This window comes from Schistocerca serialis, chromosome 3 (assembly GCF_023864345.2).
Source record: "Schistocerca serialis cubense isolate TAMUIC-IGC-003099 chromosome 3, iqSchSeri2.2, whole genome shotgun sequence".
NCBI classification, from domain to species: domain Eukaryota; kingdom Metazoa; phylum Arthropoda; class Insecta; order Orthoptera; family Acrididae; genus Schistocerca; species Schistocerca serialis.
The window spans coordinates 497,419,604-497,435,318 of NC_064640.1; the positions used below are offsets into that span (position 1 = coordinate 497,419,604).

Sequence of the window (15,715 nt, forward strand, 5' to 3'; positions counted from 1 at the left end):
GACAAGGAAAGATGCCAGATGCTGCAAGCTCCCTAAGAATGTTACTGATTGCTTATCAAACTCAAGAAGTAAAACATACTGAAACACAGTGAATTAAGTACAAAATGACTTTTATAATTTCCCAACCAATACAAGGAAGCAAGCAAAGACGGAATGTCAGAGTTTTGCATTAACCACCAATGAGATCAACAGTGGTAAACTAGTTCAGTTGACCAAGGATGTGGAAAGGAAAGAATCATTGTCTGAAGTGCTCTCTCTCTCTCTCTCTCTCTCTCTTGTATGGCCTTCCCACATTTCTTCTCCCACAGCCTTTACTGGGAGTCTTTCTCCATCCATAAAGTATGTGTGTTTCTCCCATTTTCTCCTATGTTCTTTTATTTTTGAATTTTGATAATATATTTGTACATCCTTCCTTATATTCTCTCTTCTAAGAAACATTTCTTGAACTTGTATTCTACTTTCTTGGTGTCTTCTTGTCACCCACGATTCAGTTCCATAACTAAGCGCTGGTACTGCTATGGTTTTGTAAAATTCAGCTGGGTTTCTTTTCAGACTTAATTCTGCATTTTTTTCAGTCATTCCACATACTGAAGTAAATTTATTTAATTTTTGGTCCATGTCATGGCTGTATTCATGTACATATCCCATCCTAGCTATTTAAGATATGTAACTTGCTCCCAGATTTTATTATGAAGGAAAACTTTTGATCTTACTAGCTGTATACACAGAAATGCCATCACTTTTGTTTTTTCTATAGACCATTTTAGCTTTTATTTTAAGGCTATCTGTTGTAGCTTTTAAGACTCCCACGTGAAGGTCATCTTCATTCTCTGTAGTCAGTACTAGGTCATCTGCATATAGGATTACATTTAGTTTAATTGTGGCTGAACAACCTGACAATTTTATGTATGAGCACTTGTGCCTGCCCAAGCTCCTGCTCACTGGTAGAGCAGTTGTGGTGTGGTGGGGAGTGATGGGAAAGCACATGCACACTGTGGTCGAAATAACACAGGAACAGTGTGAACTGTGAAATGAGGGACGGTCAGTGGGCAGCAAAGGTTAGTCGGCATTACGTAACACCGGCAATTTCTTCGCATTTCGATCTGCAGGGGGAGGAATCTTCAGTTTTGCAAGGTACTGTTATCAAACATGAATCATGCAACACACACATGATATGGCAGGATGACATTCAGTCACCTTGTAAATCTTTACAAAGAGTTCATAATTGCTCAGCTGTCCATTTTTATCAGATGTGTAAACACTGGACATGAGGTCAAGAAGAGCTCCTGTGCTTATCAGTAGCTATGAAGAACAATCTTAACAGCAATGACGAAACTTTAAAACTACAGGTTTATCATGGAAATTATTAGTTTTTGTTCCTAGAGATGGAGCGCCAGTCATGTTGCAAATAAATTGGGACTCATAGCGCAGCTGAATGAGAAAAATGAAGAAACTTCCAGTCCCTAGTTCCATCAGAGGTGTTCTCTGCATGACTCACGAGGAGAATGTACGTACAGAGATGTCACTTTGAAAACTCATTCACATAGTTAATAGTGTACAAGAGCATAGACTTCAACAGTGCCAATTAAAAAACTTTCTTGACGATATCAACAGTTAGCAAAGAAGTCTGCCTTACTACAACAAGGCGTACTGGCTTAATAAGGGCTAGTTAAATCTAATTTTTTGTCTTTCGGATGAGATAGATATGTGTGTGTTCCTGAACTGAAAGTCTTCATGGAAACAGAGACCTTTTATTCCTTACCCTTACATATAATCATCCAAATGCCTTAACACTCCAGGATAAGGATCAGTTGATACTGCATTTCATCAGCCACATTCAAGCTTCAAAATGAAACTGCGACTCGAGTAAGAATCAGCTGGACAATGGAAATGCAGCTCATTTTCCAACACTGTCTTCTTCGAACAACTCTGATGTTAACAGATTTTGGATGCTATCCACATATTATAAGTAATCTTAAGGAAGATTTCCAGTTTTCATTTAACAACATGACAACACTGCAGAGTGATTTTCCTCTGTGCTCCTCTCCATATTCAGTGAACATTAAAGTGAATTTCATCAATCTGTAGTTCGCAGTAACTTACCAGCAGCATGAAAAGGAGAGAAATTCAATAATGAGGAACATTCTAGATTTCTAGAAGCATTTCCCATAGAATCGACTTGTTCGATTACACAAGATGGCTGCTGGTGTAATATCAATGTTGCATTCCACCTATGTCTGAAAAACTGTTTTCAACAATGAGGAACTATAACCCATTTGAGTAAATCATTTTCACACCATAACCTAAACTACATGTAACACCTACAATGCACATCAATGCTCTTGTAGAAGGGAAAAAAAGCAAGAACATCTTGAGTGCAAGAGTTGATTAAAAATCACTGTATGTGTAATGTCTAATTAATAAATATCTACCTACTTAATAATGAAATGATGTGGCAGGATTGTGTTTTTAGTTCTTTTCATTTATACCAGTGAAACCTCATTTACAATGACTTTCACACTCCCTTGGTATCCTCTCTCACGTCTTCATACAACTACCTCCTCCCTACCCTGTGCTGTGATGACTGAATGGAAAGGGTATGGTAATTGCTGCTCACAGGCCCGTACTTGCATCTACTCATGGAGCATGTTGGCTGTGAAGCCTTTGTCTAGTGTCATTATACAAAAATACTTTTTTGTTACTGATCACTTAATCTTGGCGATGGAATGGGTAATCTCATTCAGCCATTATATTCAGTAATATTTCTCTGTTCACATTATCAAATGCCTATTCAAAATCTACAAAAGCAAGATGTGTTGTTTCCCTATTGGACTCTCATCTCCTTTCTATAACTTCTTGTAGCGTGAAAACACTGTCACTAGTTGACCATCCCTTTGTAAAACCGTATTGTTCTTCAAATATTAGTTTTTACATCATATTTTTTAGTCTTGAATTCAGGATTTTGGCATATAATTTATAGGTTGTATCCAGTGATTTTCATAAAGCATAAAAATTCTAAACCATGAAGGCCAGACATGCACTAAACTTAGTCTACTCCAATATCAGCCTAACCACCTCGTTTGCTTACAAATAACACTGATTATATGGCTGAGATATTTTTAAAGCACACTGAGGCTGCCACTGGTCATATACATTGATACCTGTGTTGACTTTTAATTTTGTGGAACTATTCACAATATGTAAGATAAAGGATACCAGAAATCATTACCAGAAGAAACTGGCAATCTACACAGACGAAGTAACACACTGTGTTTGGGAACACGTTATGAATGACGTATGCATCCCTTTAACAGCAATCTAATTTTATCACAATCAATGAAATTCTGACACTAATATATATAGAGCTATTGTTTTGTCAGGTCATTCTGCAATGACAAAATTTTATTACATTTATTTATTATATGGCTGCCAAAATTATGAAACTATTAAGGGGTGCATTTAACATGCTACAGTAACATAATATGAAGATAGATATATCGTCACAATAGGTGAAGCAACAATCCAGACGTAATTCTGAGATAGTCTTAATTATTCATTATTGCACCTACAGACATCAGATACCTTAACATACAAGTTCCAGAGTAGCCAACATACAATCCAGCAAGTGATTAGATAATGGAATCAGAATTATGATTTTTCTGTTTCTGTTATTACTATTACTTCCCCTCCCCCTCCCCCCTCCTCCACTTTTAAATGGGAGCATTGAAAGCAAACCAGCATTGTGTCCAAGTATGAAATTGTCAAGTAAATTTATATTTCCTTAGAAATGCTGCAGAAAGTGAGAAACTGCACTCTGAAATCACACTGTAAAAGTATTTCACTATGGGATCCCAAACAACATTCTGTCACTGGATCAGTTTATTTTTCAGGGCCCACTTCTCCCGTTCCTGCACAATATGCTTCAACATTTTCACGCTTCTGTGTACAGAACAACTTCATGTACAACTATCCATAACGCACAGTAAATTTCAGTGAAATATGAAACACTTACCATGTCCCATGTTCCTGCTGCTCCGCTCATGCTCACTTTTCAGGTGAATATTAGCACGTCGTGAGTGTCTCCTTATGCTTTCAATACACTTTCGTTCTTAAAAAAAAAGGAAAAAAGAAAACTAAATTAATCAGAGAAACATCAAAATTTAAAATCAATCCCCCTCCCATCCTCTCTGCCCCTCAAGCATTACATAGGTGTTAACTGCCATCTTAAATTCCCACTCACAGATGCACCTGGAATTGATATGGCTCATAACAGAAACACAACATGTTGCAACACTTCTTACATTAGATCTTGGGAGGTACAATTAGGGAATTTATTGTAACGGATGGAATCAGTCTGTCAATTGTGGTTATTTTCCAACTCACCTTTGTTAGAAACAAATCTGGCACTGAAATGCAGTGGATAAAAGGTGTATTTTGAATTCCTTCCTGACAAATGCCTTACAAGGGTTTTGCACAACAATAAAAAAAATTTGCACTTTGATACATTTCAATTTGAGGATTTAACAAAAAATATGTACAAAAATGCACCTTATAGACAAATTATTGAATACTAAACTTTGCTTCAAAACACAGGGAATCGGAAAGTGCAAAATCTGATACAAAAATACTCATGCACTATGATCTGAATATGGCAACATCTGATCATCCACAATTTTCACAACACCAGAAAACTAACTCCTTTGGGAATATTCTACATTTTTTCCAGTAACTGTAGCTAATACAAGATCTCAATAAAGGACATTGCTCCACAATATAATTCCCCCCCCCCCCTCCCCCCTCCTATTTCTCTCTCTCTCTCTCTCTCTCTCTCTCTCTCTCTCTCTCTCTCTCTCTCTCTCTCCCCCCCCCCCTTTACATTGAGAGCTTTAATCAAGGAAAAGATTATAAAATTCATAAACAGATAGTTCAGTGGCTCATTAGGGAAGTTACAGAGTACATGTCACAGTTCAGAGTTCTGATGCTGGATACATACTAATATTCATTGCCCCCACCCTTCAACCTTCCTGGTGGTCACTTAAGGCAGACTTGAATATTCACTGTTCTGGGATTTTCAACAAGATCTTCATTTTTATTCATCTGGGTGCACATCCCTTTACTAACTTTCTTCACAATAATCCTCAAAGTGATTTATACAAGAGAGAAAAAAATATCAACATTCTATTTCCATCACCATTAACTGTTTAGATCAACCACACATACCTGTCTTTAATTTTCACTGACATAAATAAGTTGTTTCGTACACACGCATACAATTTGTACCAAAATAACATAAGTGGAAAGAAAATTAATAAATTACAAATTTATTTTTAGAATTTTATTATTATTATTAAATTTAAAATAAAAATTGAGAATGCCATCCTCAGACAGACTTTTGGGCCAGTGATGGATGGAGATGAATGGAGGAAAAGAAAGAACTGTGAATTGCAGGAGCTATACAAGTTGGTGGACATTGTGGCAGTGATCAAAGAAAGAAGACTGAAGTGGTATCGACATGTAATGTGTTGAGAAAGCCAGATCATCAGTCAGGTAGTGGAGGAAGATATCAGAGGCAAAAGACCACGGGAAGACCACGACTCTGATGGACCGATCAGGTCAAAGAGGATATGAGTACGCTGGGGCTGTCTGAAGATGAATACATGGACCGAGGGCACTGGAGGAGGCTAATTGGTTAGCCAAAGACCAACTGCGGTAAGTAAGTAAAATCTACACTCAAAAATAAGAAGTGAACATAAAAACAATATGTGCATAATTAAAGAATGTCAATGAAGTTCCAGAAAAACAATTGTCATTTAACACTTACATGAAACAGCCAAGTTACACAAAAATGTTTTATGCAAGCCACTAATTTCTTAACAGTTAAAATCAATAAAACTTCATTATTCAATACATTCAGATATTTTAAAGTTAATAAACAAACAACTGTTTGCTATCAACCAAACACAGCCAATTTCAATAACTTTGGTCACTGAGTAACTCATTTCACTTCGCAAGGCTCATTTAATACTTTTCTTATCTTTACAATTATTAACATTTACTTCATCATAAAAATCTAATCTGAATTCCCTATTTCTGAAATCAACTCTTAATTCTTAAATGTAACTTAAAAATAAAAGGAATATCTGAATCTTTTCATGCTTCAATTGGCTTGGGTCATAAATTCTAAACGAAAAATTAGGTTCCAAGAGGTTTTCAGGAGTTCTTTGAGAGTGTTTTGATGTGCAGTGAATCTGAATAGTGATGTCACTAATGAATAGCCAATTTTTTTCTTACTTTCCCTTTGTGTTTGTTTACAAAGAATTAATTTTATTTCTTAACTAAAATAGAGTAGCATACCCATTTGGAACAATTTTATCTACGTCTGTGCCACAGGACCCATTGGAAAATGTCTTACACCACAGCTGACCTTGAATCAAATATAGATCGTTAAAGCTGATATTGAAGGAATTTTAAACCCAGAGTTATGTGAAAATCATAGTTCCGAAGTTCCCAGACGATAGTAATTATTGGAAAATGTCTGCATAAGCCACACGGCTGCACAATAATTGGCACAATTTTTCTACTCAATACTGAAGTAATAACATAAAAGACTATCACACCATGTCACACTACCTAGTACATAACATATTATTACTTCTTACTACTAAATTGGCTACAACATTCTATGTCAGGCCCTAATATCAAGCGGAATGATATCTCTGGCCATGTTTTCTTCCCACTTTAATCAGGTTGTACAAATTTTGAATAATTCTTTCTTGTTTATTCATGTGAAGTGGTGGTTCACCAGCCACCTCAAAAGTCTTTTAAACATTGCCACTCAAAGAGAGGCTCTGATAACTATCTGCTACCTCATTTCAGACTGAGGATTACTACTAGCTTTCTTCAGGTGTAAGGTACTGTCCATCGGACTAGATTCTGTTGGATCAATGGAGAACAATATTTTGGTTTTTGAACATAGCTTGTTTAACACAGCACATGGTGATGTCTCCACCACCACCACCTGCTTTCATATACTGACAAAAAAATCATAACACCAAGAAGGAGTAGTGCGACAAACGAAAGTTGGTAAGCATGTTTCTATATCTGAAAGATGATGTCTAATCAAATTTCGCACTAGACGCATAAGGGTGGCGCAAGTAGCGCCACTATGAGGATGAAAATAAAGTTTGCTTTAAATAGATGCTGTAACAGATGTGAACGTTAGTAACCTATGAAATTGGATGTGGTGAGTTGATGTCAGCCAAAAATGCCTTAAAGGTGACCAAGACGCCATTATCAACAACTCACCGAGTTTGACCAAAGTTGTGTAATAGTGTTACGGGAAGCTGGATGTTCCTTCTACGATATTGCAGAGAGATGCAGCAGGCATGTAGCCACTGGACATGATTGCTGGTAGTGGTGGTCACAAGAATGTATGATCTCAAGAAGACCAGGCTCCGGACGGCTGTTTGGCACTACTGAGAGAGAAGACCATCGTGTTCGGCATGTGGCTCTGGTGCATCGCACTGCATCTGCAGCAGCAATTTGAGCAGCAGTTGGCACCACAGTGACACAACAAACTGTTACAGATCAGTTACTTCAAGAACAGCTCCTAGCTAGATGCCCTGTACCTTGCATTCCACTGACCCCAAACCATCACCATTTGCGGCTTCAGTGGTGTCGAGTGAGAGTTAATTGGGGGGGGCGATGTGGAGGTCTGTTGCATTTTCTGATGAAAGCTGGATCTGCATCGGTGTCAGTGATGGTCCTACGTTGGTTAAGAGGAGGCCAGTTGAAGGCCTGCAGCCAACCTGTCTGTGTGCTACACATACTGGACCTACACCTGGAGTTACGGTCTGGGGTACAATTTCACGTGTCAGCAGGAGCATTCTCATGGTTATCACATGTACCCTGACTGAAAATTTGTATGTCAATCTGGTGATTCAACCTGTAGTGCTGCCATTCATGAACAGCATTCCACAGGTGTTTTCCAACAGGATAACACTCACCAACATACCACTGTTGTAACCCATCACGCTCTACAGAGTGTCAACATGTTGCCTTGGCCTGCTTGATCAGCAGATCTGTCTCCAATCAAGCACATATGGGACATCATCGGACAACTCCAGCATCATCAACAACCAGTATTAACCATCCCTGTATCGACCAATCAAGTGAAACAGGCATGGACTATCCCACAGGCAGACATCCAGCACCTGTACCGCAACAAAATGCATGCACATCTGCACGCTTGCATTCAACATTCTGGCAGTTACACCATTTTTAATGTAACAGCATTTCACATTTGAAATGACTTAGCTCACTCTTACATTAACCTGTGATCTTGCCATGTTAATCACTCAAATATGTTACCTAGATAAATGTATTCTCAAAATTTCATTACTCTACATTATTTATCTTTCAGTGTTGTAATTTTTTTCCTTTTTTCCATCTACATGGATCCAAAGAAGTCATCAAATATTAAGTCCATCTGGCTGGGCTAGGGAGAGATGCTCTGCCACTGCCTCAGTTACATTTCTAGGCCTGCTCACAACAGCATTATTGCAGTCAGAGAGGGGGTTCTGTCCTCAGCTCAAATTACACTTACTGACACCCGCATTAATGTTTTTAGCATAATATAGGCAAAAGAATCCAGAATTTCTCTCTCTGCCAATAAGCAGGATGTCATCTGAAATGGTATGAAATTAGAATGGATGTACAGTGGCTTGGTGATGCACATTGATAATATCATGGATGTTTATTTTTGTTTTAGGCCGCAAAAACATCTAAGGTCATACACACCCATGTCAGAACCTTAGAACGCTAATACAAAAAAAGGTGTTAAGCCCAAGCGATCAGAGGAAAGGCGGCTAAGAACAAGGACTTCTTTGAGAAAGGTCCACAAAATACAGTGTGTGTGTGTGTGTGTGTGTGTGTGTGTGTGTGTGTGTGTGTGATGGGTACCCAGTGGTGAGGTCATCACCCCCTTACACTTATGAAAACAAACGAATGTGGAGATGAACTAAAATTGTTGTACACACATGCACTCAAAATGACCACACATTTACTCTGTATCACATCACTCTCACATGCACTAAAACCAATTAGGAGGGAAGAGTGCTAATCAAGAAATTAAAACACAGAGAAAACTAAACACAGAAGAACTAAAAGAAAAGCACAGGGAAATGTGACTGGCTGACCACTTACAAAACACTAGGGTGAGCCAGCCACCCTTTGACACATTAGGAACATCTCCCTAAAATCATCTTAAAAATGCTAGACAAGTCACAAAACTTTAAAACCGTAACCACATTCATTTGATCATTACATAAAATAGATGGCAGATCTGCCAGTAAATCCGCCACAGTCCGCTGGTTGGCAAATAAAATGCAGTCCAATAAAATGTGGCGCACCGTACCCTGCATGCCACAAGCACTACACACTGGAGGTTCTTCTTGACGGAGTAAGAATCCATGTGTCATAGGGCTGTGGCCTATGTGAAGATGAGTAAGAAGGACCCCATCTCGCGGACATAGCTGGAAGGAAGTACTCCATGGCCAAGTTGTGGGCTTGATGACACGGAGCTTGTTATCAGTCACTGCCAGCCACTCGTCTTCCCACTGAGACAAGACTTTGTACCTCAACAGCGAGATAATAGCATGCAGGGTGATAGCACACCGAAATACCAGAGGATCACGACACGGCTCCTTGGCTTCTCAATCCACTCTTTCATTCCCCGCAGTTCCAATGTGCCCAGGTAACCAGCAACACCTCCTTCCCCAGTTGTTGTAGTTGTAAGAAGGCATCCTGGATATTCTGGGTTACTCTATTTGCCGGGTACAAACGTTGGAAAGAGTAAAGGATGCTCAGAGAATCTGAGCAGATGAGAAATCTAACACCAGGAGAATGTCTCATCTGCTTGCAAGATCGCACATAATTCTGTGTCGAAGATGGTAAATTCTGGAGACAGCCTGACCTTGAGGAGACGATGTGGGAAAATGGCGGAGCAATCAACAGAGTCCCCCTGCTTAGACCCATCCTTAAAAACAGTTATATGGTCATGGTACTCAGATAAAATATCAGAGAATATCGCATTAAAAATGGAAGCAGCGGGTGCTATCTCTCCTGTACTGCACGATATCTAAAATCACTCTGGGCCTCTGTAGTAACCAGGGTGGCAGATGGTTAAAACCTTGGATTTGGGATTGTACTGGCTCCACACCAAGTGACTCCAGCATATGCTGCATGGCATCATGGCTCTTGGACAGTTGGAAAACAGGTGCTCCAGAAATGGACAAGCAACAGTATGGAGTGCGGGTGGAGTTGGAGTTGCAAGGAACTTGCGCACCTGATGCACCATGAGGAGCTGGCGATGGATGGTAAGTGGCAGTTTCCCCGCCTCAGCACAGACGCTAGGTATGGGACTGGTCCAATAAGCACTCGTGGCCAGCTGAATCCCCTCATGATGGACAGCGTCAATGATCTACAAGTAAGAGGGTCTTGCTGACCCATACACAGTGGAACCATAGCCGCGAATGCACAAAAGCCCGATAAAACTGAAGGAGATGCACTCCGTCTGCTCCCCAAAACCTGTGGCTAAGGCTCTTGATGATGTTCGGTGCCTTCGAGGTTCTGGCTTTCAGGTCTCTCAGGTGTGTTAACCACGACAATTGGGAGCCAAAAATGAGGCCCAGAAACCACACAGTGTCTCTAAAATGTAGGATGGTGTCCCCCATATTCAAGGCAGGCAAATTAAAAAGATGACGAGAATGATTAAAATGAACACACACACACATCTGCAGAAAACTGGAATTACATCTTTGCAGCGCATTCTTCTAACCTCCACACTGTAAGTTGCAACCGACAGCTCGCTGTTGCAACACTGGAGGAGGAACAGAAAACAGCAAAATCGTCTACAAATAAGGAGCACTGTACAGGACTCCTTACTGTAGAAGTGATATTGTTGATGGCCATGGCAAAGAGGGTAACACTTAAAACACTGCCCTGAGGAACACCATTCTGCCATCAATCTTATTGAACACACCTGGTACAAAATACAGCGACATCTGAAACTACTATGATCTATATTTAACCAATATCTAGGAGCTCTGGACTGTGATTAAGGATGACTCCCAGTGGTCTGGATGCGCAAGTCCAAGCCACAACATGGCACCACTAACATCAGGGTGAGATGGTGCTACCAGTACTAGGTATCTGTAACTCAGTTGCTCATGTATGTACATGTGGCACATAAGTTTTGGCATCCAATATACTGTATTTCTGAGCTGCACTACATTTTCCTGAAATTGTCCCACTGTAACACCATCCACCACTGTGGTACAAATATAAAAGCCTAATATCTCCACAGATGGAAAGAATGTGTTATGAGATAAAAGAAATTATTCAGATCATTAAAGGAAATGAAAATTTAATTCTAATGGTAGACTGGAATTGGGCAGTGGGAAAAGGAAGTGAAGGAAAACCCTGAAGTCTAGATCATGTGCAGAACAGATTTTGAACCTCATAACCATTCCCACCTACAACTTAAGAGCCTCATCTTATGTAACAACCTTCATCAACTTCCAAAAGACCAACAGTTTGTTGCACAGACGCTCCCTTTTCCAGACATTAACTGAACTGGGTCTAGACAGCAAGATCCTGAACCTTGTGAAAGCAACATGTACTAATATGACACCCAAAGTAAAGTTCAGAGGAGAACTGTAATGAACTTAAACAGCAGAACTGGTGTTAGGAAATTAGGCAGCCTATAATCAATCTACTTTCAACTGTCTGCTGGAGAAAGTTATCCATAAATGGATAAAGATGCAGATGACTTGATTAAAATAAGTTACTCAAAGGACAAGTTGGTAGGTAATTGCCTAGCTATTGCAGATAACCCTGCACTACGGCATCCAGTGCAGGAGAAACAAGTTGTCAACCCGCCTGCCTCAACCACATGGCAGTTGAAGATCACCATCTACAAGGCAAGAGTGCATCATAATCATCAGGGATGCAGTTGTCACAATCCCACTGGGTAACACACCAATGCAGAATACTAGCTCCTTCAAATACCTTGGAGAATGGATAATCCCATAAATCCGTGATTTTCAAGCTTCTTGATTTTGTGGCTCCACTGACCAACTACAATAAAACCTTCTCAATTCAGGCTCCGGCAATCCTGAGGGGATGACTGCTATGTTAAAAAAATCAAAATAATATTATTATGAAAGGACCAACAGGGACACTGTGGAGAAGGTAAATAAAGGGAACAGAGATTTTAGTGGTGAAGAAGACAATGTTGGTGCCAACAAAGCGTGTCATAGTGAGGAAGCGGTGGCATTAGAATTAGCACTGCACTACATGGAGCAACAGAACCTAGTGACATTTGCTGACATTATGCTTCTATGAAGATGGCAGGACTAAGCTGCTAAGAACAGACATTCTTCACAAAACAAAAAACTGTACATTCTTTTCCCGAAAATAAACTATGTACAGTAGCAACAGTTGTAAAGTAGTTTACATAATAGGTATGAGTTTGCAGTAAATGTTTGAGTTTCTGCTACAACCTAACTTCTAGACCAAACTAAGTAACACATTAACTGAGGAAATAATTTTGTTTCTGTAATAATACTGTGAACATCAAGTTCTGAAACCATCTTCAAATAAAATCTCTCTCTAAAATTGCCACTCTTTGTTTAATCCCAGTTTTCCCAAATTTGAGCTCTACTCAGTCCCAGTTACCTCTAATCACTGAAGTTTTACTATATGTTTTTTCTGTGGCTCCTTTGTAAGACACCTAGTAAAAACTGAAATAATTAATTAAAAAAGGTATCAATAAAGTATTTCTCACCTCAATGCAGCACCTGAGCTTGTTTTGTGTTACACAACTTGTGAAATATCTGCGCCAAATGAGATATAGCTATCCTCATTTCCTTCTCCACACAAACTCTTGATCCGTACTTGGTTTAATGACAGCTACTACTAAACACCCACTCTCACAAAGGTAAGAGGTTGCAAAAGTAACTACTATCTTCAGTGCTTTCTTGCTCACACTCAGAAGCCCTTTTCTTGCTGAATACCAAAATATTGGCAATGCCAACTTTTAGTGAAGAATCTGATGAAAATTCTATCAACTCTTACTCGTTTGCAGTATCGAACTCAGGAGATGAATCACCATTGAAGGAATTTTGAACCCACTGAGACCTATCACAGTTTTCAGGAAAGTTTTCAGCATGCACCGATTTGATTTTCGTCTTCCAGGCAAGAATAGACTTCTTGCCTAAGCTCAAAACTGCATGATAATACATTTCCTCTGGAAAACTAATGAATGCTACTGTAAAAATAAGAGCGATGTACAATCAGCCTCCATATTATGACACATTTGTCTAAAAAACCTAGCTTTCTGAAGACAAGTTTTAATAAAGTTCATCACATTTATGACTGTTTGAAGTACTTGATTCAGATCATCATTCAAATGTTGTGAAGCAAGTACTTCTCTATGGATAATGCAATGGGTCCACATAATATCAAGAGACTTTCTGTGGATAAGTGCTTGTAGACCATTGTAACATGGATGTGCATCATCAATGCACACACCAACACAAAAGTCACAGTTAATTTGATTTTCTGTCCTGAAGTTGTCTACTATTTCCAACAAATCTGTTCTTGTTGTGCCTGCATTTATTTCTGTACAAAAAAGGAGATCTTTTTCATCATTTCATTACTTTTTCATAAAAACCACAGCACATTAAATGAGCTGCTCTTTTGCTTTCAATGGCCTCATCACACTGCAAACCAAAATTCCTCCCTCTAATTTTTCCATAATCTATTCATGATGATCCTCTCATTTATCTGGAATTTGACAACTAATTGCAACATTAGACAAAGGAATAGGCAAAAGCTGTTTTGACAGGGGCTTTCCAAGCATAATGGATGCGGCGTCACTAGCACACCATAGAATTAGTTGTTCTGCAGTTGTACGGGCTTTCTTACATTTTGCTACTTGGTAAGCTGCGTTGCAGGATGCTAGAAGTGCTTTATTCTAGATTTTTGCCTGTTTAGAAAATGATAAATTTTGTTTTTTTTTTTTTATTTGACTCAGATTCCTTGGAAAATATCCTCTTGGCTTGACCATGTCATTCTGATGAATACTTTCTAAATGGCGCTTTAATTTGCTAGGTAGCATAATATTCAACAGAAAGTACTTTCAAACAGAAAACATGCTGTGGATACTCTTCATTGTTCACAACAGTACACATGAAACAAAAATCTAAGTAGCTGTCATCGTATTTTCTATACCTGCTTCTTATCTTCATTACCACTTTCCTTATTGTTCTTGGCAAGTTCTCACTTTTTACTTCAGCTTGAGAAATTTAACAACTTTTCTACAGTTTACTGTCTGTATCAACTTTTTTATAGTCATAATACAAAAAGAAAAAAAAAAGTTGACAATACAATAATCTCTGCTGGTGCCAAGAGTAATGCATGATAGTTTGGCTTCGAAGTTATAACTGATTACGCAGGCTGGCCAAAATCTGAAGTGGGATTCCTCTAACACCACATATGCGACACCAGTAATGGAATTTCGCACAACTATCTTCTTTGACACTAACTACGAAACAAATCCACGGCACCTGAAGTGGTCATTCATGGCACACCAGGACACCGCAGCACACAGGTTGAATACCACTGCCACAAATCAAGGGGGGCCTTGCCATGAATAGAGGCAGCAAACTGGACAAAACATATCCTCCTCTGTAAGCATGATTACAGGTCTACATCCTTTCCTCAATCTGTAACTCTGATAACACTATCATAGTGACATCTCACTATCATAGTGACATCTTCGCTCCTGTCCGCCTCGGAATGCCTGAACATGGATAGGAAGGGACAACACAGAAAACTGTGGTGTCACCGCCAGACACCACACTTGCTAGGTGGTAGCTTTAAATTGGCCGCGGTCCATTAGTACATGTCGGACCCGCGTGTCGCCACTGTCAGTGATCGCAGACGGAGCACCACCACAAGGCAGGTCTCGAGATACAGACTAGCACTCGCCCCAGTTGTACGGACGACTTTGCTAGCGACTACACTGACGAAGCCTCGCTCCTTTGCCGAGCAGATAGTTAGAATAGCCTTCAGCTAAGTCCATGGCTATGACCTAGCAAGGCGCCATTAGCCTTACATAGCAATTGATACTTATCGTATAAAGCATGTCTCATCAAGAACGATGTATACAACAAGGATGGATTAAAGTTAAGTATTCCAAAAGCTACGTACTTTTCTTTATAGCATTCATTACGTATCCTGTTTCAGACCTCACGCCATCCTTCGTGTGTTTATAGCGTGCATTGCGGTCCCCTCAAATCACACTGTGTCGGCACTTCTGTCGACACATCAAAAACTACAACCAAAGGACAAAAAGATTCTCAGGAGAGTATTGGGCCATATCGACGAATATGGTGTATGCAGTCAGACACAACATGGAACTCTGCCAACATCTAGAGTGTATTTCAACAGCAATGAGAGAAAGGAGGCTAATTTTCTATCCAGGGAAATGGAAAGAACTGGATTCTGGAACGAAACCACCCATAACGCCACGATGCGAGAGTGCTGGGCTAAGAGGAAAGGTCACTAGAATTATGAACTTTGTGGTCCAGTGTAGGCCTAAATAAAATGAAAGCATCATTTAGGGCAGTGATCCCCAACCCAGGGGGTA

The 15,715-nt window shown here is 39.5% G+C and overlaps 1 protein-coding gene across 1 annotated transcript in view; it reads right to left on the reverse strand.

Moving 5' to 3' along the window:
* LOC126469525 (serine/threonine-protein kinase GL21140-like) overlaps positions 1 to 15,715 on the reverse strand; it is a 215,336-nt gene that overhangs the window by 137,125 nt on the left and 62,496 nt on the right. Inside the window, exon 5 of the mRNA XM_050096645.1 lies at positions 4,013 to 4,108. Coding sequence (XP_049952602.1) covers positions 4,013 to 4,108 — 96 coding nt within the window. The remainder of the gene's footprint in view (positions 1 to 4,012; positions 4,109 to 15,715) is intronic.